Source organism: Schistocerca piceifrons, chromosome 3, assembly GCF_021461385.2.
Source record: "Schistocerca piceifrons isolate TAMUIC-IGC-003096 chromosome 3, iqSchPice1.1, whole genome shotgun sequence".
Taxonomy (NCBI): Eukaryota; Metazoa; Arthropoda; class Insecta; order Orthoptera; family Acrididae; genus Schistocerca; species Schistocerca piceifrons.
Window position 1 is genome coordinate 503,611,945 of NC_060140.1, and position 27,010 is coordinate 503,638,954.

The window sequence follows — 27,010 nt, forward strand, 5'->3', positions numbered from 1 at the left end:
TAGTCAGATTCACAACCTGAGAGGGGGATGTGTGTGTGTGTGTGTGTGTGTGTGTGTGTGTGTGTGTGTGTGTTTGACTGTTGGTGGATTGCAGAGATTATAGACACCAGTTACGAGTTAAACAAAATTGTACTGGACTTTATGCTACCACATGGACCAGCTGGTGGATATAGATTTCCAGCTGAAGGACAGCAACACCACCATCAGTGCTCACTTCCTGTTAACAATGTTCTGAAGATTATAAGTGCTCCAATTCCAATTGGTTCAACAGGAAGGCATCAGTCTAATACTGAAGCAGTGGAACACATTTTTAGTTCATTGACTGGCTAATTTCAGTACAAAACAGAGTGCACAGAAGTTGTATAAACTGAAACATTTAGGCCTAAGTCTTTCAATCTTTCACATTCATTTTGGAACTATTTAAAATGCTTCAAAAATGAGTCTCATACTCATCTTTCCAAACTAAAATTATGTTAAATAAGGCTAGGTTTTGATTTTTATGAGCCTGTTATGTGATAATGTGGTAGTATAACATGTTTTATGTATGCCAAAAATTTCAATTGTTTATAAAATCTGTTCAATCTAAAAGTGGAAGCTCTCCTTTTCAGGGAATGTAGAACTATATGGCACTAATTAACAGAAAAAGAAACAAAATTTTATGGATTGGTATTTTTGAGAAAAATTTTTTTTTTCCACAAATTATAAAAAAGCTCAGAACGCTGTAGTAAAAGAACTTTGACAGATGAGTCCAAATGGAGGCGTTCTGTGTAGTCATAAAGCAATTCACATCTTCAAAATAGTATGCGCAGTGTCATCATTGGGGAGCTATATCTTGGAGCAGAAATTTTTTTTCCTAGCCTGCCTGAATTGATATGGACTATGCCGATTCTAATTTCAATCCTTACAAAAACTGTCCTGAAATTACAACAATGAGAATTGTTTGTTTTATGTTCAAGTATTGGTTAGCAACAGTCGAACCAATGTACATATATCAGAATGAAATTAATGAGAGAATATGAATAAATTGAATTTTAAATGATCAGATAATTGAAATAAGGTTGTTACGAAATTGATGTATTTAACTTGGTATACCAACAATAAATAATAAACAGGGTACAAAACAGTAAGTTCAAGGGTGTGCATATTGATGAAAACTTAAATTGTAAAAACCATATAGTAGACATGTTAAAATTTTTAGGTTCACCATCTCTCGCCATAAGAATAACTGACAGCATTGGGGATACAGAGCTCAGTAGGTTAACATACTTTCTTTCATTGATATCTTGTTGGATGTATCCTGGGGTTACTCCTTGCTTAAGCAAAACAGTATTTCATTGCATAAAAGAAATTAAATAGAATTATGTGCAGGTTTCTCACATATGCATCTTGCAGGTTTCTCTTTAAGCATCTGGGAATATTAACCACAGCCTCACAGTACATTTGTTTACTTATAAAATTTATTAACAGTCCATCTAAGTTTGAGAGTAACAAAGGTATTTGCAATTACAACACTAGAAGGAAAAATGGTCAGCATTGCCAAAGCTGAAATATGCACCTATAAAGCTCTCTGACTAGTTACACATGGAAGTAAAATATCTGACAGAAAACAGAACTATTTTCAAATGTAGATTAAGAATGTTATCACTTGACAACTCTTTCTATACCATAGAGGAATTTTGAAGTAGAGACAGTTAGTCATTAAGAAAAACCTGTAAATGGTGAGCATGTAGCCATATATATTTTAGGTTTGACTACCAAGGCAGAAGACCTTTGCCAATTGCCCGACTTGTACACCTATGAACTTTGCCAAAGTGATCCTGTCCCAGAGGACCAACATAACGTCCAATCCCTGCTTGAAGTCTTAGGCCCTTCCCAGGTCCTCTCCTCTGAGTCCATTTCCCTTCTTACCTGTATGACATCCCACACACTATCATCTAAACCATTGAATACTTAAAAGAGATAGGAAAGATATTGTAGTCTTCTTATGAAAACTTTTATTTGTTTGCCAAGATTGTTTTGTTAACATATTAGTGGATTACTAATTTCACCAATATAAATTGCCTTCTTCATATCTATAAAAGAAAATATGCTGAAGTTACTGGCTTATAGCAATATAAAAACACATTATCGCATACACAAAAACTCAATTACAAAAAACTATATACCCATAATGTGACCATATGGTATACAAATTCCAAGTTGTACATACATAAATATTGAACATCTGGCATGTTATTGTAATACCTTGACTTTCTTATGGTGTGTTTTTATTTAATTTTACTTATTAGATGGGTTCATTACTGTATTTTGGCTTTGGATTGCATCCATCCATATGAAGGGAATTTTGAGATTTATCATCTTACAGTACATTGTCTGTTCTTCTTGTGACAGTGATTTGAAGCACTGTGTGATGTTAATGCCACTGACTGGTTTTATGGGTACATAAATTTTTATCATTGAGATTTTATGTGTGCGTTATTGTGTTTTGATATTGCTTTGAACCTGTAACCTCAGCATATTTTATTCTGTAGATCGCAAGATGGCAATTTATATTGGCAAAATTAGTAATTCACTAATGTGTTAACACAGTGATATTGGCAAATAAATAAGTTTTCATAAGAAGACTACAGTACAAATTTATAGATTGCCTTTTGCATGGACTGATCATGTGAGGTAACAACAATATATGAAACGTAATCAAACGATGGAAAATCCAGGATGTAATGTAACAATATTAGAGAGGAAAGTTGCTATTCACCATATAACAGAGATGCTGAGTCGCGATAGGCACAACAAAAAGATTCACACAATTATAGCTTTTGGCCACTCAGGCCTTTGTCAGCAATACATACACGCACATGCGCGCGCGCCAACTTGCACACACTTCTGCAGTCTCAGACAGACTCCTGTGTGTGTGTGTGTGTGTGTGTGTGTGTGTGTGTGTGTGTGTGTGTGTGTGTGTGTGTGTGTGGGTGGTTATTGTACCTGTTGCGACTCAACCTATTGCGACTCAGCATCTCTGCTATATGGTGTGTAGCAACTTTCCTCTCTAATGCAATATATGAAATGTGTTGATCAGTAGGTAGTGTGTGTGTGTGTGTGTGTGTGTGTGTGTGTGTGTGTGTGTGTGTGTGTGTGTGTGTGTGGGGGGGGGGGGGGGGGGTTATTGTACCTATTGCGACTCAACCTATTGCGACTCAGCATCTCTGCTATATGGTGTGTAGCAACTTTCCTCTCTAATGCAATATATGAAATGTGTTGATCAGTAGGTTGTGTGTGTGTGTGTGTGTGTGTGTGTGTGTGTGTGTGTGTGTGTGTGTGTGTGTGTGTGTGTGGTTATTGTACCTATTGCGACTCAACCTATTGCGACTCAGCATCTCTGCTATATGGTGTGTAGCAACTTTCCTCTCTAATGCAATATATGAAATGTGTTGATCAGTAGGTAACTGGGACATCTTTGAATAAAAAGAAGTGATCTAACATATGCAGCAGCAAAGGAGGCGCATACTCTGGACACATTGCTACAAATTTGTGTTTTTCTGCTGTTATCTCATTTAACACACAAAAAATGTCTGCAGTGCTAACAAAAATAAAAAAGTATAATTCATAAAGATTTATTTAATATCCATGTTTAAGCATTGAAAAATGCAATCAATGTCATCTTCTGTGTACATTAACACTTACGTATATAGTTACATAAATGGTGTAAAAAATATTTTAGTTCATTGCTGTGTGTCAAGATACAAAATTGTCCCTCATACTGCACTTGTTAGATTCACTTTATTGACACATATATAGGTTTAATCTGAATGATGCTTTGTGGAACATTTGGTCTGCTGTTTTATATGTTACTGACGTTAATGAACAGTTTGTCTTTGTTTGTGGCTGTACTGGTTTTCTTGTGTGTGAGTTAGATAACTTAGTATAAAGAGGGACATAACACGGTATTTTTAGTTTTCTGAAATACAGTCTACAAGATTCAATATTTCTGACTCTACACATGTGTCTGATTGCCTTCTTTTGCCAAATGAGAACTTTTTTAGTCGAGAGGAATTCCCCAATAACAAAATGGCATATGTCAGGTGGATGTGGAAAAAGGCATATTATGCTTGGCGCAATAACTTATCACTCACACAAGACCTTAGTTTACCCAACAAATGACACATATTCTAACTTAAGAGAGATATAATCAGTGTGACTCTTCCATGTTAATTTTGAGAAAAGACGGGCTCCAAGAAGTTTGGTTGGAGCACAATCATTGGTATCATCTTTAATACATAAGCTAAAGAAGATAACTACAGTTTTCTCATAATTAATTTGCAATTCATTGATTTGGAACTGCTTACTGGTTGCTTTGCAATGATCCTACATTCATGCTTTAATGTTTCTAAGTCTTCCTCAGCTCTAACAAAAGTGATGTCATCTGCATAGAGTGGATTTACACAACATAATGCTGAGCAAGTCATTTCCATATATTATGAAGAGCAAAGATGCAAACATAGAACTTTATGGTGTGTCCTTTGTGATATCCAAGACATTTGGCTTCATTTTGTTGAACTGCACAATTTGTTTTCTGTCACTCAGGTAGGATCTGATCAGAAATAGCTCTGAGCCTCTTAACGGAAGTAGTAGAGTTTTTTTAGCAGTATTTTATGGCGGACAGCATCAGATGCCTTGTTGAGATCTAAAAGTGTTGTATTAACTGATAATCTTAATTTAGATAATGATAGTGATATTTTCAAACTTCATTCATTTTTGACAAGCTGGACCTTAAGTTGTACTGAGTCACAAAGAATATTATTCACAGACAGTTGTTGACTGATTTGGAGCTGTAAGCAATGTTCCACTGACAAATATTTGGTTTAGAAGAGGACATAGTGGATGTGCTATTACAGTCACAATTTCTTTGTTCACAAAATTGGTGGGACCATAAATATCTTCTGATTTTGAGTAACTTACTGAATTATGGATGTTGACATGTTCAGTTGCAGCAGTGTAATTTATATTGCCAGCATTAATGAATGTCATCTTGCGGTGTTGCAGTTCTTACGTTTGTGCTTGCTATGAAAATAGGACGAGGATTTCCACCTTATGCAACAAAACTGGAAAGGTGTCTATCACAAGGCAGAAATCCTTGTCCTATTAATGAATGTGTTGAAATCATCTGGTGTAGCACCAGCATCACAGGAATTACCCTTGCTAATATCTTCACTACTACACAGAGTGCTTTATATTTACTTTGGGACCTGTTATTACAAATCATCATTTGGCTTGAACATGCTTAATCTATTTTTTGCCTTTTATTTGTTCTCTAACCTTATGTAGTTTCTTCTTTCCATTTCACTGTTTGATTTGTCATAAGAAATCATTTTAGGATTCTGAGCCTTTGTAGATCTGGTGTGAACCAGTCAAGCAAGATGTGAGACCTGACAGTTCCCTTATTTTGTTCTCTCTAGTTTAGGGCAACAAATTTTGAATGTGTCTGACAGAGCACTGAAGAATAATATAAATGCGTTTCTAATGTGATTACTTTCAAGCAAAATGTCATGCCAGGAGTCAGAGATCAGCTTTTTAATTTAAACCAAATGCCTTCATGCTCTGATAAAACTGTGTACTGAACAAACCTAGTTCACACTGATTTGTCTCAGCACAGGTAATAGCATTATCAAAGCAGGCATATTGTCTTGTTGAGTTATCATTAAAACAGTACAGGTCATGCAATTTTAGCATATTGAGTAGATTTGTTGCTTAGATGTCCTTAGTCTTAAGTCAATATTTATCTCACCAAAAATTAAAATCCTATGTCTAGACCATTTCTCAAAGTGTATTATCAGTTTCTGTAAGTGTGATGTAATTGTTTATTTCAAGTTATGCCTAACAAATGGTGTGTGTTCGGTGTAGGTCATTTTCAATGATTTAGGAGATGGTTTTTCTCTTGCAGTCTACTGTTCCCACTTTTATTACTCATCTCTTCTTTGTTGCTTCTCAACTAATCTTAAATAGTGATGTCTGTATATGTTCTTTGAATTATTCCCATAAATACGATTCCTCATATTTTCCATCAAAAACTTCCATATTTCTTCTTTTTGTCTGTCTGTGTCATCTAGTTGATTCTGACTCAGTGTAACCCTGTGGACGAAAGCATGCCAATTTCTTCTTCAATCTCTCCTGTCATGTACTGTCTCCCAAAGGCTTTCCAGGTTGGACTCCCTTGCTGCTGTGAAACCATTAGTCCATCTCATCATCCTTGTGCCTTTGATCACCCTGAACGTGCAGGTACGTAAGTCATGTCTTCTCATGATGTGCCCAAAATATGTCAGTTTTTGTTTCATTATCAGACCTTCCAAGGAGTGGTCTGGATTTATTTTCTGTAATACCACCTATTTTGTTCTCTCTGTAGTCCATAGAACTCTAAGGAGTTTTCTCCGACACCATAAGTCCAAGCAGTCTGTTCTGTCTGATTTTTGTCATAGACAAACACAAATTTGTCAGTCATCAAGTAGGCTCTATTTTTTTATTCGTTAATGTTTGTTACAGGAAAATTTGTTCACATATAGAAGGTGACCAAGAAAGGCTAGCACATTTCAATGCGTTTTCTGCTGATAACTTACAATTATTTCTATTGACCAGGCAATAGAAATTATACAAATTTTTTTCATCAGATTTAATTTGCAGTGTCTCATCGTTTAACATGTCAATCAGTTCCAGCTGCACTGCTTCGGGGAGCAAATAAACAAGGATAAAGTGCAGGTTGCCATCAGAGTGGTAGCTGGCTTTATGCGGCCCACTGGTTGTGGCCTGTGCATACTTGGTGACAGTATGTGGTCATGCCCTACTCCTTTCTGAACCTTGACAAATTTAGTTTCTCCATATAGGATTCTCATTGTGACTTCTCGCTGAGGCTTTAAATTCCATATAAATGAGGTAATCTGGCATTCCCATGTTTCCAGTACTTCCCATAATTTATTGTGTCTGCCTTGGTCAAAAGCTTAAGCATAATAATAATGCAGGTATGAACATATTTCTGAGAGTCTTGCACCTTCCCCATAGTGCATCAGATGTGGGGAAACTAGATCTCTGGTTCCTGTTCCTTTATGAAATCCATCTTGTTCTTCAGGTACTGGGCTATATACTGTACAGACAAAGGTTGTTTTTTTAAGATTTTACGCATGTCATTGGTGGCATGTGAGATAAGTGTGACTGTTCCGTGATTTGAGCACTTTAGAAATTCCCTTCTGTGGAAATGGGATAAATACTGAACTTTTCGAGCCTTTTTGGCCACTGTTGAGCACTGAAATCATTCCAGTGGCTTCAAACAGCTCTGCTCGAATATCATTATATCCACTAGCCTTGTTTTTAGCAGTATTTTCTAGGGCTCCTTTGACTTCACTTTCTAAAATATTTGCTCTGGTTGTAAGATCATGTTATCTTAGTCATGACCAGTATTCAGTTCTTTCTTATACAGATCTGTGTATTCTGCCCATCTTTCCTTAATGCCCTTTACTTCTGTTAGATCTTTACCATTTCTATCTTTTTATCATTCTAATTTCCATCTGGAATTTTCCTCTGTGCTTTGTAACTTTCTTGTAAAGAAAATAACGGATTAATAAATTTGTATGTGCCAATCAAAACAAACATTTTTATTTTCACTTTCAGTGACCTTGAAGAAGCAGACAGTCTGAAGCAGTTCTCAACAGAAATGGTAATTGAGGCTGCTGTGCGATGCCTGGATGTCATTCAGCCAGGATTGGGCCTCCCTCATTCTCTGCCACCAAATATGTCAGCAAGGTTTCGAGTTGGTGCGAGCATTGCTCAAGCTTGTATGGTGAGTTTTTATAGACCTAATCTGCTGGAGGTTGATGTAGGAATCAACTGTGCTTACAGGGTTGTCTTTTCAGCTTTGTTCAGTTACAGGATGGCTCTGACAGATTTCAAGAATAAGATACCTGTAAAAAGCAAACAAACAACAGCTTTTTATACTTAATTAAATTTAGATGGTTTCCTACACACAAATTGGAAAGCTCTCCTTTAAAATAGCAGTTAAAAGTGGATAATGAAGATAGCTCCTGCATAACTATTTGAATTCAGTACACAAGCTGGTCTATTATCAAACGAAATTGTGAAGAGGAATTAGTGATCTGGTCAATTCTGCTATTTTAGAGGCTGTTATTGAGTAGCAAGTTTATCCAGGTGAGCATATTCACAGTACATGTCAAATGCTTACCCTGGACATTATTAGCCACATTCTACCATTACCATTGATAATGCAGGAGAAGTTAAGATATGGGCCATGGAAAGTCTCGAAGAGATTCATATGCTGAAATTATTAATTTCATAGAAAGTCTGGAAAATATTGAGCTTCACTTATTCCAATATGAAAAAAAATTGTTAGTGACCTACTTGATTAGTAGCAGTGGATTCCCCAACCACCCATGCTGAAAACGCTATGTATGATAATTTTTTTGTAACTGACAAAAAGAGGCAAAGATGACGCGAAGATCGTTTTTCACACACTTTCAAAGCAATAATTTGACATGTGTATTTTATGCAGCAGCTTTGTTAATTTTCTTGGCTTGATGTGGTAAATAAGATAGCAAATACAGACATGAATTAAAGGTGTTTCATGGATTAAATAAATTTATTAGATACACTTGGAAAAAAGGCTTGGCATTTTCGTACAGAGTGCACATCTTTTCTTGACCCCTCTACTCCAAATAATTTGAACTGTTTTTACTGTGGTCCTAGCTAATATCAAATGATCACACACATTGAAGTGCAATTGAAATACTGTGTTTATTACTGTATTATGTACTGTTCATGAACATATGGGTGTATAAGAGAATCCCAGTTTAAATGTTGACTCTGAGAAACATGAACATTTGCTCCCTGTGTGAGAGACGTATTTACCATGTTAGCTATTCAGGATGAAGCATTAAGTGTAAGTCCAACTTATTTTATGTTGCACTGCATGAGGAAAGCTGAGCTTACACTCCTCAACTAATTCTTCTCTCACCATGACATACATAATAGGTAACCTTGGATAAAGTCTTTTCAGTAATAGTACAGAAATAAACCAGTTATGAGGGACATTCAATACATAATGCAACACTACACATTGCTTTCAAAATGGCGTCTAAATGAGGTACATTCCAAGTAGAGAGCTGTCATTGAGTTTCTTTTGGCAGAAAACCAAAGCATCCCAGATACCCATAGGCACTTGCAGAAAGTCTACAAGACCTGGCAGTGAACGAAAGCATGATGGTCGTGGGCAAGGGGTCTGTCATCAACGCAAAAAAGTCGCACAAACCTGTCCAATCTCCTGTGTGCTGGTCAGCCACACACACACAGCTGTGCTTACCTCGGAAATTGAAAAAAACTACTTCAGCTTGTTCTTTGCAACAAAACTGTAAAGGAACTAACAAAGCAAGTCTGTGCACCTGAGAAGAGTTCACAAAACTGCATTGGATTGTTCTTCTTCATCCACCCTATGGCTTGACTTATTTATTGAACAGCCCTCGTGCCTTCTTGAAAAGTCTCGTAACATTATTGACAATTTGACAGGCAATTTTCATATTCAGCCTGCTGTAAACAGTTCATTGACGCATGATCCTTTTTTTATTCAGATTTTAAATACTAAACATATAAAGCTATTGTTGTTGTTGTTGTTGTTGTTGTTGTGGTCTTCAGTCCTGAGACTGGTTTGATGCAGCTCTCCATGCTACTCTATCCTGTGCAAACTTCTTCATCTCCCAGTACCTACTGCCACCTACATCCTTCTGAATCTGCTTAGTGTATTCATCTCTTGGTCTCCCTCTACAATTCTTACCCTCCACGCTGCCCTCCAATGCTAAATTTGTGATCCCTTGATGCCTCAGGACATGTCCTACCAACCGATCCCTTCTTCTAGTCAAGTTGTGCCACAAACTTCTCTTCTCCCCAATCCTATTCAATACCTCCTCATTAGTTACGTGATCTATCCACCTAATCTTCAACATTCTTCTGTACCACCACATTTCGAAAGCTTCTATTCTCTTCTTGTCCAAACTATTTATTGTCCATGTTTCATTTCTATACATGGCTACACTCCATACAAATACTTTCAGAAACGACTTCCTGACTCTTAAATCTATACTCGATGTTAACAAATTTCTCTTCTTCAAAAACGCTTTCCTTGCCATTGCCAGTCTACATTTGATATCCTCTCTACTTTGACCATCATCAGACCTCAGCATCACCCGACTTAATTCAACTACATTCCGCTGTTCCAAGTCATTTGCTGTCTCTGACAGAATTACAATGTCATCGGTGAACCTCAAAGTTTTTATTTCTTCTCCCTGGATTTTAATACCTACTCCGAACTTTTCTTTTGTTTCCTTTACTGCTTGCTCAATATACAGATTGAATAACATTGGGGAGAGACTACAACCCTGTCTCACTCCCTTCCCAACCACTGCTTTCCTTTCTTGCCCTTCGTCTCTTATAACTGCCATCTGGTTTCTGTACAAATTGTAAATAGCCTTTCGCTCCCTGTATTTTACCCCTGCCACCTTTAGAATTTGAAAGAGAGTATTCCAGTCAACATTGTCAAAATCTTTCTCTAAGTCTACAAATGCTAAAAATGTAGGTTTGCCTTTCCTTAATCTTTCTTCTAAGATAAGTCGTAAGGTCAGTATTGCCTCACGTGTTCCAACATTTCTACGGAATCCAAACTGATCTTCCCCGAGGTCGGCTTCCACCAGTTTTTCCATTCATCTGTAAATAATTCGCATTAGTATTTTGCAGCTTTGATTTATTAAACTGATAGTTCGGTAATTTTCACATCTGTCAACACCTGCTTTCTTTGGGATTGGAATTATTATATTCTTCTTGAAGTTTGAGGGTATTTCGCCTGTCTCATACATCTTGCTCACCAGATGGTAGAGTTTTGTCAGGACTGGCTCTCCCAAGGCTGTCAGTAGTTCTAAAGGAATGTTGTCTACTCCCGGGGCCTTGTTTCAACTCAGGTCATTCAGTGCTCTGTCAAACACTTCATGTAGTATCATATCTCCCATTTCATCTTCATCTACATCCTCTTCCATTTGCATAATATTGTCCTCAAGTACATCGCTCTTGTATAGATCCTCTATATACTCCTTCCATCTTTCTGCTTTCCCTTCTTTGCTTAGAACTGGGTTTCCACCTGAGCTCTTGATATTCGTACAAGTGACTCTCTTTTCTCCAAAGATCTCTTTAATTTTCCTGTAGGCAGTATCTGTCTTACCCCTAGTGAGATAAGCCTCTACATCCTTGCATTTGTCCTCTAGCCATGCCTGCTTAGCCATTTTGCACTTCCTGTCGATCACATTTTTGAGACGTTTGTATTCCTTTTTGCCTGCTTCATTTACTGCATTTTTATATTTTCTCCTTTCATCAATTAAATTCAATACTTCTTCTGTTACCCAAGGATTTCTAATAGCCCTCGTCTTTTTACCTACTCGATCCTCTGCTGCCTTCACTACTTCATCCCTGAGAACTACCCATTCTTCTTCTACTGTATTTCTTTCCCCCATTCCTGTCAATTGTTCCCTTATGCTCTCCCTGAAACTCTGTACAACCTCTGGTTTAGTCAGTTTATCCAGGTCCCATCTCCTTAAATTACCACCTTTTTGCAATTTCTTCAGTTTTAATCTACAGTTCATAACCAATAGATTGTGGTCAGAGTCCACATCTGACGCTGGAAATACCTTACAATTTAAAACCTGGTTCCTAAATCTCTGTCTTACCGTTATATAATCTATCTGATACCTTTTAGTATCTCCAGGATTCTTCCATGTGTATAACTTTCTTTTATGATTCTTGAACCAAGTGTTAGCCATGTTTAAGTTATGCTCTGTGCAAAATTCTACCAGATGGCTTCCTCTTTCATTTCTTAGCCCCAATCCATATTCACCTACTATGTTTCCTTCTCTCCCTTTTCCTACTCTCGAATTCCAGTCACCCATGACTATTACATTTTCTTCTCCCTTCACTACCTGAATAATTTCTTTTATCTCGTCATACATTTCATCTATTTCTTCATCATCTGCAGAGCTAGTTGGCATATAAACTTGTACTACTGTAGTAGGCATGGGCTTCGTGTCTATCTTGGCCACGATAATATGTTCACTATGCTGTTCGTAGTAGCTTACCCGCACTCCTATTTTTTTATTCATTATTAAACCTACTCCTGCATTACCCCTATTTGATTTTGTATTTATAACCCTGTATTCACCTGACGAGAAGTCTTGTTCCTCCTGTCACCGAACTTCACTAATTCCCAATATATCTAACTTCAACCTATCCATTTCCCTTTTAAAATTTTCTAACCTACCTGCCCGATTAAGGGATCTGACATTCCACGCTACGATACATAGAATGCCAGTTTTCTTTCTCCTGATAACGACGTCCTCTTGAGTAGTCCCAATCCGGAGATCCGAATGGGGGACTATTTTACCTCCGGAATATTTTACCCAAGAGGACGCCATCATCATTTAACCATACAATAAAGCTGCATGCCGTCGGGAAAAATTACGGCTGTAGTTTCCCCTTGCTTTCAGCCCTTCACAGTACCAGCACAGCGAGGCCGTTTTGGTTAGTGTTACAAGGCCAGATCAGCCAATCATCCAGACTGTTGCCCCTGCAACTACTGAAAAGGCTGCTGCCCCTCTTCAGGAACCACACGTTTGTCTGGCCTCTCAACAGATACCCCTCCATTGTGGTTGCACCTACGGTACGGCTGTATGCATCGTTGAGGCACGCAAGCCTCCCCATCAACAGGAAGGTCCATTGTTCATGGGGGGGGGGGGGGGAGTATAAAGCTGTATGGCATTTAAAAACAGATGCACTGCCATGATTATTCGTTATACATTTTTGCAAGGTCTGACAAAAGAGAAACTATGTAGCACTCATTACTAAGAAACTTTTTCTATGGGATATTAGTGTAAGACTTTATCAATGTTAAATTGTATCTTTGTGCTGTGCCAAGTTTAATTACAGTTGATGAACTTAGTGAAGAAGATAAGCGGTTTACTACAGGTGTGTTCTTGCATTCTACTAGAAGGTAAATATGGATAAAATGCATAAATGTTTTGGAGAAAACATACACAGACTTCTGTGGACTGAAATGGGTTCTATCTGAGAAGCAACCACTACTGATTGAACACCTTTGGTAAGGACACAAATTTGAAGCACTAGCTGACTTCTTTTAATTAGCGGAGCCTTCTTGTAACATCTGATACTGCTACAGGATCAAATGCCATCAGTCTTTCAATAAGTTCTTCAGCACTTGCAGATACTGAGTTAGATCTTTCAGAAACTGCAACAAAATGTTAGATGCAGGCTTCCAAGCAGGTTCAGTAGGGTGTACCTGTACTGAGCTGTGTGTTGAACATGCTATGAATATGACTGATTATACAGCAGTAAAGTAATTCAGACCTTCTATATTGACAGCTGTAGCAGGAATGTAACTGGAAATGGTCAAGGCCAGATGGAATTGGGTGGTGAGTTGGCAGACTTGGCCCTCGACCTGGAAGAAATCGACAGTTTGGGGATGGATCTTGAATTCGACGAGTAAGCTGAATAACTGATACTAAAGCGGAGCAATGAGCTTGCCATGATACAATATCACCTAGTTGAGAGGCCAGTGGATTGTTAAACAAACACCACTGCTGTTGCTGCTGCTGCTGCATGGTGGTCAAAAATAAAATAAAATAAAATAAAATGGGGTTGAATTCAAGATATCAGTTCACATTCCATCTAGCATATTACATTATGTGTGTACTGATGCCTTACTTGCCTGGGCTGTGGATAATACTTTCTTAAAGTTGTGCCACTTTTAGTGCTGCTAGCTGGACTTCGCTGTCAAAGGCAAGCTGAAACACACAGACACCCATTGTAGGATCAGTGTAGCATTGTCGGCACTTGTAATTTGAGCTCTCAGTTTGGCATTGGTACTTAACCACAACCTATGCCTTATACAATTATGACTGAAGCTAGTGGATCTGAAGAAATTTTGGCCTAGAAAATGCAACTTGTCCCTTATAACCAAAACGAGTCATTAAGAAACCAGCAGAAAAATGCTCCTATTGGAGCACAAAAAAAGGGCGAATTTTCTCCTGTTTATAAAAGATTCTGACTGAAAGGTGGAGTACCAGCTGCCTTATTCTATCTTCTTCAGCACCTTTTAAAAATTTTCTCAAAAATTTTAGCATGTAAACATATTCATTTTATCATGCAACTCCCCTCACTCCAACAAGCTCTCCTAACTGTAACTCGCTCACTCGCACTAATCGGTTGCTGTAACTCGCTCATACCCATCCACTCCAACTTGTCCATTCCCACCCACTCATTCACCACAACAAATGGTCATTATCTCTTTGTGTCTCTCTAACTGTTGCTGTCTCCTGTCTCACAGCCACTGTGTACTTCATTCTGTCCTAGCACTACTTTCCCTTCTCACTGTCACTGTCACTCTCTCCCCCTCTCCCTCACCATCCCCCTCCCCCTTCCCCCTCCCCCCTCCCTCTCCCCCTCCCCTTCCCCCTCCCCCTCTCCCTCTCTCATTCTTATTGTTACTATCTCATTCATTCCTTCCCACTGCTTCTGTCCCTTGTCACTGTCACTATCTGCCTCTTTCCCATTGTCTTCGTCGAAGGCTTTGTCTCTCATTGTCATTGCCTCTCACCCACTTCCACACTCTCCTTCTGTTTATTCTTCTCCCAATGGCACTGTCTCCTTCACTCTTTCCCTAGCACTACTCTGTCACTGTCAGCTATGCCTGCTACCACTGTGTAACTCTCTTTCTCCCACGTCTAGTATTTATTACTTTTCTGTATCTTTCACATGCCACCATCTCCTCTCTCAGTGCAAAGTATGAATATGTTCGCAGGCCAAAATTTTTGAATTTTTTTTTTAAATGTGCTGAGGAAGGTAGAATGAAGCAGCTAGAACCCCACTTTTCGGTCTGTCTTTTGAATGGGAACATAATCGCCATTTTTGTACTGAGGTAGGAGCGTTTCTAGTTTGCTTATGTGAAACTTAAATAATGTAAATTTATTTTTACACCTCAGACCAGACTTTACATGCACAAAAATTTTACATGTTCTTCAGTCTACAACATGGAGTTCCCAGAACCCTTATGATGGTAACAGAGACACTTTGCAGCATATTTGACCCTGCTGCATCTCTTTGTAAACTACACTTTTGCCTGGCACTGGATTTTACATGCGTATTTTACATGTGCAAGTAGGATAATTTTGAACTTCTGTATCTCCAAAACGGATAAAGATATCAAGAAAATTTTCAAGGCGGTTAGAGTTTGGGATTTTAGGAATATATCATAAAAATATATCATTAAAAAATTACTGTGCATAGCCATCTTGTAATTTTTGGCTTGGGTTTGGTACAAAAAATGGTGAAAAACACTTTGTATTTTTTCTTCCCCCCCCCCCTCCCCCTCCCCCTCCCCCTCCCCCCCTCCCTCCCCCCCTCCCCCCCTCCCCCCTCCCTAAGTAACTGCCCATGAACTAATGGTGCCTCAATAAGCTCCTTAAGGCCAATCATTAATCACATCAAATGCAAAAAGATGCAACTGATTTGCTCCACTTGCCTAAATAGGAGGAAGTGTGAAATGTTCATACTTTCATCCTGCACTGTAGTATAGTGACACTAAGACAGTGCATCTATTTGGTATTGAAATGTTCCTTAGCCCTACCTTTCTGTCACTAGTAAAACCCAAGGTATGAGCCTCAGAAGTATCCCATTTTTATTGCTTGTATTTAGGAACACATTAGGTAGTACTTCCTGTCAGATATGTACTGATAAAACTTCGGAAAAAGACACTCATGTAGTTAAAAAATAGAGAAAATTTAGTAGATTAAGAAAGAAATGACAATAGTTGCTTGTGTAAAGTATCTAGAATGCTGAGAAATGATGAGGAGTTGACGAGATGTGGCTTGAATTCAGAGAAACAATATTGATAGCAGTTGAGATATTTACACCAAATAAATTAATAAATGATGGAGCTGATCCCCCTTGGTACTCAAAAAGGATCAGAACACTGTTGCAGAAACAACATAAAAAGCATGCCAAATTTAAACAAACACACAATCCCCAAGACTGGCAATCTTTTAGCGCCAATCTTTTACAGAAGCTCAAAATTTAGTGCGGACTTCAATGTGAGATGCATATAATAGTTTCCACATTGAAACTCTGTCTTGAAACCTGGCAGAAAACCCAAAGAGATTCTGGTTGTATGTAAAGTATGCTAGCAGAAAGACACAATCAGTGTTTTCTCTGCTCGTGCACGGTAGCAATGGAAATACTATTGACGACAGTGGTGCCAGAGCAGAGTTACTAAACACAACCTTCCGAAATTCCTTCACCAAAGACGGTGAGGCAGATATTCTAGAATTTGAATCAAGAACTGCTGCCAACATGAGTAACTTAGAAGTAGATATCCTCATAATAGTGAAGAAACTTAAATCACTTAATAAAAGCAAATCTTCTGGTCCAAACTGTACACCAATTTGGTTCCTTTCAGAGTGTGATGATGCAATAGCTCCATACTTAATTATCGTGTACAACCGCTCGCTCGACGAATGATCTATACCCAAAAACTGGAAAGTTGCACAAGTCAGACCAATATTCAAAAAAGGCAATAGGAGCAATCCACTAAATTACAAGCCCATATAATTAATGTCGATATGCAGCAGGATTTTGGAACATACACAGATTTAGAAAACATCTTCTTGTGAAACACAACCAGCTCTTTACTCACACAAAGTGTTAAGTGCTATTGACAAGGGATTTGAAATTGATTCAGTATTTCTAGATTCCCAGAAGGCTTTTGACGCTGTATCTCACATGCAGCTTGTAATCAGATTGTGTGCTTACGGAATATCATCGCAGTTATGTGACTGTATTTGTTATTTCCTGTTGGAGAGGTCACACTTTGTTGTTATTGATGGAAAGTCAGTGAGTAAAACAGAAGTGATTTCTTGTGTTCCCCAAGGTAGTGTTATAGGTCCTTCGTTGTTCTGTATCTATATAAATGATTTAGAAAGCAATCTGAGCAGCCCTCTTTAGGTTGTTTGCAGATGTTGCTGTCATTTATCGTCTAGTAAAGTAATCAGAAGGTCAAAACAAATTGCAAGACAGATTTTGAAAAGATATCTGTATGGTGCGGAAATTGGCAATTGCTCCTAAATAATGAAAAGTGTGATGTCATCCACATGAGTACTAAAAGGAGTCCATTAAACTTTGGTTACATGATAAATCAAACAAATCTAAAGGTCATAAATTCAGCTAAATACTTAGGAATTACAATTACGAGTAACTTAAATTGGAAAGAACACACAGAAAGTGATGGGGGGAAGGCGATTCAAAGACTGTGATTTATTGGCAGAACACTTAGAAGATGAAACAAATACATTAGAGACTGCCTACACTATGCTTGTCCATCCTCTTTTGGAGTACTGCTGCACAGTGTGGGATCCTTACCAGATAGGATTAACGTATTACATCGAGAAAGTTCAAAGAAGAGCAGCATGTTTTTTATTATCGAGAAATAGGGGAGAGAGTATCGCGGACATGATACAGGATTTGGGGTGGACATTATTAAAACAAAGGCGTTTCTCATAGCAGTGGGATCTTCCCACGAAATTTGAATCATCATCATTCTCCTCCCAATGTGAAAAATTTTGTTGATGCCAACCTATATAAGAAGAAATGATCATCGTAATAAAATAAGGGACATCAGAGCTTACACAGAAGGATATAGGTGTTCATTTTTTTCTGCATGCTGATCAAGAGTGGAATAATGGAGAATTATTGTGAAGGTTGTTTGATGAACCCTCTGCCATGCACATAAGTGTGATTTGCAGAGTATCTGTGTAGATGTAGAGTAGAGACCTTCCATTGATCTATGTTATCATCAAAAGTCACAAAATGAAGCCAACAAGAGCTGAATCTGCTCTTGTTGTGGTTTTTGCAGCATTTCCATTTTGTGAAGAGCATAATTCTAAATCTTTCGACAATTAAAGCAAGTTACCATTCTTTGATCCTCTTTGAAATCTTATCAACAAGATCTGACTGGACATTTCTGCAGACTTTTACAATTGGTACTTCATTGTAGGTAATTGCAGCATCTGCAAAATGTCTCAGGTTGTTATTGACATTTCTTCCTAGGTCATAAATCTACGTCGTCAACAGCAATGGTCCCAACATAATCTGATGGGTCATGCCTAAAGTTACTTCTACATCTGTACATGCTTTGTCCTCCCTATGAATAAATCCTCAATCCAGTTGCAGATTTCATTAGATAGTCCCATATGATTGTGCTTTCGTAATAATCCTTGATGTGATACTAAATCAGATTCTTTTCGGAAGTCGAGTAGTATTGCACCTACTTGACTGCATTGATCCATGGATTTCAGGATGTCATAAGGGAAAAGCATAGTAAACAATATTTTTGGGAGCCCTTTTGGTTGGAAGTTGAGGAGGTCATTGTGTTGGAGCTCAGAATATATTTTGAGAGTCTACAACAAATGGATATAAAAACATTTTGGGTGGCAGTTTTGTGGATCCTTCCTATAGACAAGTGGGACCCATGCTTTGTTCCAAATATAGGGCACAAGTTCCTGTCCGAGTGGACTACAGTATTTTATGATTAAAAGGAGCTAACGCACCACAAATTATGTATAGAATCGGATACAGCCTCAATTGGGCACTACAGTGTTCATAAATTTTAGTGATTTCTTTGCAGTTGTGTAATAATTAAGTTCTACTTGTGAAATTTCATTTGTGACAGGAACAGTTATGTATTGAGATAACCATTTCTGTTTTTACTTTCAGACAATGGAAAATCCATGATGGAGTGTAACAATGTCCTTTTGACAACCAAACAAATGGCATTTAACATTTCTCTATCTACAGCACTATGCTTTATTTTGCATCTCTTGTGCAGTAGTCTCTGTTTCTCTAGAAATTTCTTTACAGAGACCATACCACAGATGATCACTTCCCTCATGAAATGTTCTACTAGTTATGTATTATCCAGGGTTTAGTCAACTACTCTTCTAACTTTCAGCCAAAATTCTACATGCTGCTGTCCAGAACGAAATGTTGTAAATTCCTTATTGAGATATGACGCTACTGCCTCTTTATCTAGTTTGCTGAACATGTAAATCTTTCTCTGTTTTTTGGTCATCCTTTGTAAGGTAGGCATTTTTACTGCAACCACCTTATGGTTGCAGATACCAGTGTGTACATCCTGAAAGTGGTCAGGTCTATTTGTTGCCTTTAGATGCGTTACACTTCTGCAATGAGTGGGCTTCTGAACTGTATGCTCCTGCTAGGTTCCAGAGACTAACATAGTTTTACAGGATATTTTGTCATTCCTATCACTTCCAAAACTAATTATTCCACTTGATTTTTGAGTGATTGAAATTGCCTCCCATGATGACTGTATGAATGGTGAATACATGTGTCGGTGGACTGAGGTTTTCTTCAGTGTCATTAGTTACCTGTGGATAAATCTGCTGCTCAGTAGAAAGATACATTTAAAACTTTATTCTCATCGTTGATACTGAGTCTTCCCCAATCAATCTCACATGTAGCTCAATTTCTATTTTGGTGAATTTGAATATCTTTTGTACTGCAACAAATTTACCACTTCCATTTTCCAGTGGCGTATCCTTTCGATATGCACCTAAACCCAGCTCTAAAAATCTCACTGCTATCAATATTGTGTTTTAGCCAGCTTTCTGTATTACATGAGCTCTATTACTTTTTGGAGTGCTTTAAATTGTGCCATTTTACTGTGAGTGTCTCAGCTGGTGATCAGAATGTGGCCTCTCCCTGAAGATTCTCCTAATTAGAAAAAAAAAAAAAAAAAAAAACCACATTCAGCTACCTAGGTAGCAGCTTTTGATGCGTAGTGCCCACTTAACTCATTTGGACAACCCGACAATTCTCAACATTATGGTGCAAGTCTAGGATGTAACAACTTAGCTTGCAGCGAAACAATTTTTAGTCCTTGTTGGCAACCCTACTTTCATAACTAACACGTGATTCTGGATTCTACATGACAGTATTTAAGGAGTAAGAGAACTTCTGAATTCTATTTACACACAAAGTTTGTGATATAACTACCTTATATGTGAAAGTATATTCATATTGAGTGTGCAGCTGTGTGTACATGAGCTGTACAAAAGGTACAATTATCACACAGGGAAAAGTTGTAGAAGAGGGAATACTTGAATATTTTTGGAATTCAGATGCTATTAATTAAAACAAATTATGTAATGGGTAGTCAGTGAGGATGGTGGCATAATAAACCAGAAATTAGTAAAGAAATTGACTTAAGAAATAGTGTCATCATACAGGCAAAGTATTAATGGCTGAAATTGTTCATTATGTGTGCCAGAACCAGAAAAGGGCTGACTGTTGCGGTGCACATGTGTATCCAGTATTAACAGCCAGTTTCTGAGACTGACACAAAAGCATTCAGCTGTTATTTGCTGTGTGTGACGTTCTGAGGCTAGGCACCCAGAGGTGGCAGGTGCCACCATCATTTGAACACCATATCCTGTTCATGTTTCTTAGTTTTGTGAGGATGAGAATACTATTGGAGTTGAAACAGTTCTTAATAAGTGCAGGGTGTATATGTCATGAGGCAACTGGGAAATACGGGAAAAACCTGGAAATTTTTTCACCTGGGAGAAATCTGGGAAAAACCTGGGAACTTTTTAGAAATCCAGGAACTTTTCATTGTTTCAGTTTTCAGTTAAATTTTTGTAATTTTGGCTTTTAGGAACTGATACTCCAACAAAGAATTTTACTTTAGCCCATACTTGAGAATAAAACTCCAGTAATAAAACATAGATGCAAGAATAGCACCAAAATAAAACTTAAGTTGTAATTAAAATGTTCCATTTACAATATCAAAAGACAGCGCACATAAAAGCATATGCCAACAGCAAAATGTGTCAGACCATGCAATACTTCATGACAACAAACTACTTTTGATGTGTCTTTCTTGTGGGCCTCATTTCGATGTGGGGCCATCAAGATTTATGGACCTGATGTCACACTAGTCTGCTTGCCCACCACGCTTTGCGAATGCTCTGCTCCATGCAGGGCTCATGGGAAATCAATATTTAATTGAAAAGGTATGCACTAAAGGCCCTAATTTTATCATGTCCTATCCAGAAATTCTATGCGTTTAAACATGGAGTTAAGAATTATTGAACTTGCCTGAAATAATTACCCACTCCACGTCGGAGGTGGCTTCTGGCACTCGTAAGATCTGCAGTGTCGTTTGCTGTGAGATGCCATGACCTGTCTTTTTTGTCGGCTTTATTTTGATGAGCATGAATTCACAACTATTTACATTTCTACGAGGTAACAGGAAAATACTTCGAATGATGGTTTGAGAAGTGTTACTTTCAAAGTAAATTTCCTTTTCCGCAAGATGAACTATGTAACATGCAAGAATGTGTGATGAATTTCTTAAACCATGGAGTGTTAGTTGCATTCTAAACTTAATGCTTATGACCAGCCATTTAGAAAAATTTTGAGCCCAGAAGACTAGCCATTTACGCCAGTATTTAAAATTTTACTGGCACATTTGTGTTTGATATATCTTAAACAATAACACAAAATAATGGATACCAAGTTTCAGGGTTAGCTTTTCACATTTATTGTAGTGCTTTCATAGATTACAAAGTAAGTAATAATGACAGCTAAAAATTTCAATTCTCCTAAAAAATGTAAAGTGAGTTCTTTAGCATGTTCACCTGTAATTGACCTTTCTGTAGAAAAGTCAAAGTGCTTGACAAAAAATGTATTCACCCAGGAAACACGTGAAATTTTCTGTCGCACAATAGTGAAATGTGTAATCTTGCTTGTCAGAAATATTCAGCTGATGTGCTCCTAGAATCCTGCCTAACACCACATAAAATAAAAAAAAATAAAAATGAAAAATTAAGTGTTGCTGCACATTGAAAATCTTTCTGAAACGAGATGTTTTTTGCTGTGTTTCTTTTCCTTAAGTGTCAGGAAGTTCTACACCAGATTATAAAACTTTCACTATTCAAAGGATTGATAAGTTTCATAGCTCCGGTGGAAAGTATCTTTTCAATTAACTCACAAAAAGTACTGTCACCAGGTGCATACTGTATTTTCACTGGGGGAAAAGTGTTCTTTTACACAGAAAAAAAGTGTATTTTTAACTGGGTAAAATCACGGGATATATTTTCCTTCTATACACCGTGCAAGCGACTTCAGGGCACCTGGTCTAGCCCAACTGTTCTGCTTGCTTTAAATGCAGAGCTTTGCTTGATCAGATGTGCAGGACTCTGTATATTTGTCATTTTTGGTTTCCTAGTTCCTTGTGCGACCAAAATTGCACTGAAGACTTAACATAATTCAGTTCTCAGTTATCTGTGTGTATCACTAGAGAGCAACAACACTTGCAATGAAGAGGATGAAGAACATCTGATGTACTGTCATCAGCAATGAAAGGAGATAGTAACTGAACACATGCCATTGTACAGATTACATTTATTATTAAAGAGAGGATGGAATCTGTATTTGAAAAGTTAGTGCCAGAAAATGCTTTGAACAGGTAATGAGACTATTTGTATTATACTCACTGAAAAAGTAATGGTTTGTCAGGAAGTATGGTTACTTATTGATAGTATTCTTGGTTAGTATCCCATAAGTTCCAAGAAAACAGTTATTGTGATGGTGCTATCATAGCAAACTGTAATGAATGAAAAATTAAGTTTAAAGCGGAGGAAGCAACAAATATAAATAATGTTGTGAAACAAATGGATGGAGAGCTTGAGACACCAAACTGCTAATATAATGTACATTCATTCATTTGAGCAGAGAATGTAAATTTTTAATATACATTTATCCGAAGGAAAATGTTACTATCAAGTTCTCCTCACCTAAAAATGCAAGCACTGCAGTCATGCTACCATGACATGTCTGGATCTGAAACAACACAGTAAATGTGGTAAGTGCGCGTGGTACGTGATTATTGGTTTGTGCTAACTGTAGAAGTAACCATGTGGTGTGGCGTGAGTCCTGTCCAGTTCAAATAAAAGAATGAAAACTGGAAGAAATAAAAACTGTCACTTGTCCCACAGTACAAAAAGCCTATAGAACTTTTCAGTCACCTGTATTGTTTACTTTTGCTGTAACAGTAAAAAAATAGTGCAGAGAGTTATTTCTACAGCAATACACTAAGTAATGCCAACAATATTAGTAGCTGCAATTGCACATCAGACAAACAAGCTCCATAGTGTCCAGTCTCCTCTAGACACCTGTGTTGCAGAAGTAAATATAGTATGCAAACAATGTCAGGTAAGCAAACACTGTGTCCCGCTGTCTAGTTAACTCATCATAAATACTGAAAAACCAGTATCCAGTAAAAAGTAGTAATAAATTCAGAAAGATTCAATCTGAAGTTGTCAGACCATGTCACTTTGGTTATGTGCAACAGATCAAGCTTCCAAATATAGTGAAGGGAATATGTGAGGAAAAGAATCCTTGCTGCAGAAATGGTCCCAAAATTGTTGAGAGATAGTGAGTTGGTTTGTGACTTGCTTGAAAGAACTGGAGCTCATGCCACAAGAACAGCCACTGTCATTGTTTTTGCGTGAAACGAATTTAAAACATTCTGATTCCCCGCCTGCAGTTCCGGGGGTAAGAATAGTCCCGAGGTATTCCTGCCTGTTGTAAGAGGTGACTAAAAGGAGTTCCACATGTTTTGGCCTTTATGTGATGGTCCCCTGTAGGGTTTGACTCTCATTTTTCAAAATTTTCCCGAAGAACGAGCCAATTGGGGAAGGGTGCCTTACATGACGCATTTTGTCCATCGGTCATTGAGATCTTTAGCCCGCTTTCTCGTTTTCGCATTGCAGTCCCATCCATTCTCAATCTCTTGGGCGAGGACACCTTCCTGGGTGTATTTTTCACCACGCACTATGCAGTGTCGCTTTCTGCGTCGGTGATGAACATGGACTTCTTTGCACCTGTCATCCAGCATGGTAGCCAGTCCATTGTGGTGGGGCCACCATGTACCCTGTTGGTTGCAGTCCTTGGCTATACAGGGATCGCTCAGCTGATGCCTGCACCGTTAACTCCCCATGTATGCCAAGGGGTAGATTCCCATCCCCCTGGGGCATCGGGACTCCCAGCAATGGCCATCCTGCCAGGTGGCCTTTGCTGCGGCTGGGTGGCACCCGTGGGGAGGGCTTCTGGTCAGCGTGGGTGGCATCAGGGCGGATGACATGCGATGAAGCATAGTCCATCATCTCTTGCTGGTGGTGAAATGCCAGCAGTTTCTAAGCATTCACGAGCTCAATTCAGTGCACAGAATTATGAGTCCAAATCGTTCCCCTCACTGGCCACACCACGGGAGGAACATCAGGCTAAGGATGGCAGCGGATCTTATTCGCCCTGGTACCTTGTGTGTTCGAGAGCTGATGGGGAATCTTTCATGACAATGAAGCCTTAGTTTTTTTGTTGAGCATTTAGAGGACAAGTTCGGGGAGTTGGAGGACTTGTCCAAAATGAGATCTTGGTCAGTCTTGATCAAAACAGCATCCTCTGCCCAATCACAGGCGTTACTCGCTTGTGATAAGCTGGCTGATGTTTCTGTAACCATCACACCCCATAAGAGCTTAAATATGGTCCAGGGTATCATATTTCACAGGGACCTTCTTTTGCAGTCTGACGATGAGCTGCACACCAATTTATAGTGACAAGGTGTACATTTCATCTGGCGTGTCCACCGGGGTCTGAGGGATAATCAAGTTGCCACCAGTGTCATCATCTTGGCCTTCGAGGGTGATATACTGCCCGAGAAGGTCAAGGTGATGGTCTACCACTATGATGTAAAGCCCTAGATCTCTCCCCCGAGGCGGTGCTTTAAGTGCTGGAAGTTCGGCCATATGTCTTCCTGCTGTACTTCCAGCATCACATGGTGAGATTGCGGATGCTCATCACATCCCAATACTCCATGTGCCCTGCCTCCCATCTGTGTCAATCGCAGAGAGCACCATTCACCTTGCTCGCCAGACTGCAGGATCTCCAGAAAGAAAGAAAACTCATAGAGTACAAGACCTTGGACTGACTGACCTACACTGAAGCTAAGAGAAAATTTGAACGCCTGCGTCCTGTATGTATGACATCATCTTATGCCGCCGTTACAAAAGTTCTGGCACCATCAGCTCCGCCAACCCCAGTCACCTCTCAGAGCTGGAAGACTACACCTGCCCACTTGATGGTGGGGGGCATTTCCCTCATTGTTGCTCCTGCATCACCTACTTCTGGAGAAACAAAACCTCTAAGACCAAGGAAATTGCAGTGGCACCGACACCACCACTGCCTACGAGCTCTGCGTCTGAGGTTGGGGTGGAGATTCCAGCATCCGCTGAGAACCTAGATCTCACCAGACCCTCAGACACAATGGATATAGACTGCTCACGCAATAAGTTGGTGGCAGCAGGTGACTCTGAGGTGTAAAAATCATCATTGAATGTTCCATGCCTTCTCAGACTCACGATGACACAGTCTTCCAGTGGAATTGTGGTGGTTTTTTCCACTGCCTGGCTGGGCTACAGCAACTGTTAAGCTTTACAACTGCTATCTGCATTGCCCTCCAGGAAACCGGGTTCCCGGCAATGCGGACCCCTGCCCTCCGGGGCTATAAGGGATATTACAGGAAATGTAGTGACTGTAATTGAGTGTCAGGTGGAGATTGCGTTTATGTCCTAAACTCAGTCTGTAGTGAACCTGTGCCCCTTCAAACCCCTCTTGAAGCTGTGGCCGTCAGAATAAGGACGACGCAGGAAATAACTGTCTGCAATGTGTATCTTCCTCCAGATGCTGCAGTACCCCTGAATGTATTAGCTGCACTGATTGATCAACTCCCTAAACCTTTCCTACTTTTGGGAGATTTTAATGCCCATAACCCCTTGTGGGGTGGCACTGTGCTTACTGGCTGAGGCAGAGATATCAAAACTTTACTGTCTCATTTCGACCTCTGCCTCTTAAATACTGGGGCCGCCACACATTTCAGTGTGGCTCGTGATAGTTACTCAGCCATTGATTTATCAGTTTGCAGCCCAGCACTTCTCCCATCGATCCACTGGAGAGCACATGACGACCTGTGTGGTAGTGACCACTTCCCTATCTTCCTGTCACTGACCCAGTATCATTCCCATGGACGCCTGCACGGCTGGGCTTCAAACAAGACAGACTGGGAAACTTTCATCCCTGCTGTCATCATTGAATCTCCCCCACATGGTAACATCATGATGATGTTTGAGCAGGTGATAACACCAATTGTTTCTGTGGCAGAAAATGTGATCCCTTGCTCTTTAGGGTGCCCAAGGCATAAGGCAGACCCTTGGTGGTTGCCGGAAGTCGTGAAGCAATTAAGGAGTGTCGGCGAGATCTACAGTGGCATATGCGGCACCCTCCCCTGGAGCACCTCATAGCCTTTTAACAGCTCCGTGCCTATATTCACCAACTTTTCAAACGACGGAAGCAGGAGTGTTGGGAGACATAAGTCTTGACCATTGGCTGCCATATGTCACCTTCCCAAGTCTGGGCAAAGATCAAACATCTTTTTGGGTACCGGACCCCACCATGTGTTCCCGGTGTCACCATAAATGGCGTGTTATCTACCGACGCAAACGCGATTGCCAAGCACTTTGCTCAAGCCCCTGCATTGAAGAACTACCCCCCCCAGCCTTTTGCACTCTCAAATGGCACTCTCAAGCTGCTGGAACGTATGGTATGTCGACGGTTGGGTTGGGTCCTGGTGTCACATGGCTTGCTGGCTGCATGTCAGGGCGGCTTCCTCCTGGGTCGCTCTGCCACTGATGATCTAGGGTCCCTTGAGTCTGCCATCCGAACAGCCTTTTCCAGACAGCAACACTTGGTTGCCGTCTTTATTGACTTACATAAAGCA

At 39.2% G+C, this 27,010-nt stretch overlaps 1 protein-coding gene across 3 annotated transcripts in view; it reads left to right on the forward strand.

Moving 5' to 3' along the window:
- LOC124787971 (coiled-coil domain-containing protein 22 homolog) overlaps positions 1-27,010 on the forward strand; it is a 199,111-nt gene that overhangs the window by 61,079 nt on the left and 111,022 nt on the right. For all 3 annotated transcript variants that reach the window (XM_047254978.1, XM_047254980.1, XM_047254979.1), the window contains exon 2: positions 7,657-7,825. In XM_047254978.1, coding sequence (XP_047110934.1) covers positions 7,657-7,825 — 169 coding nt within the window. The remainder of the gene's footprint in view (positions 1-7,656; positions 7,826-27,010) is intronic.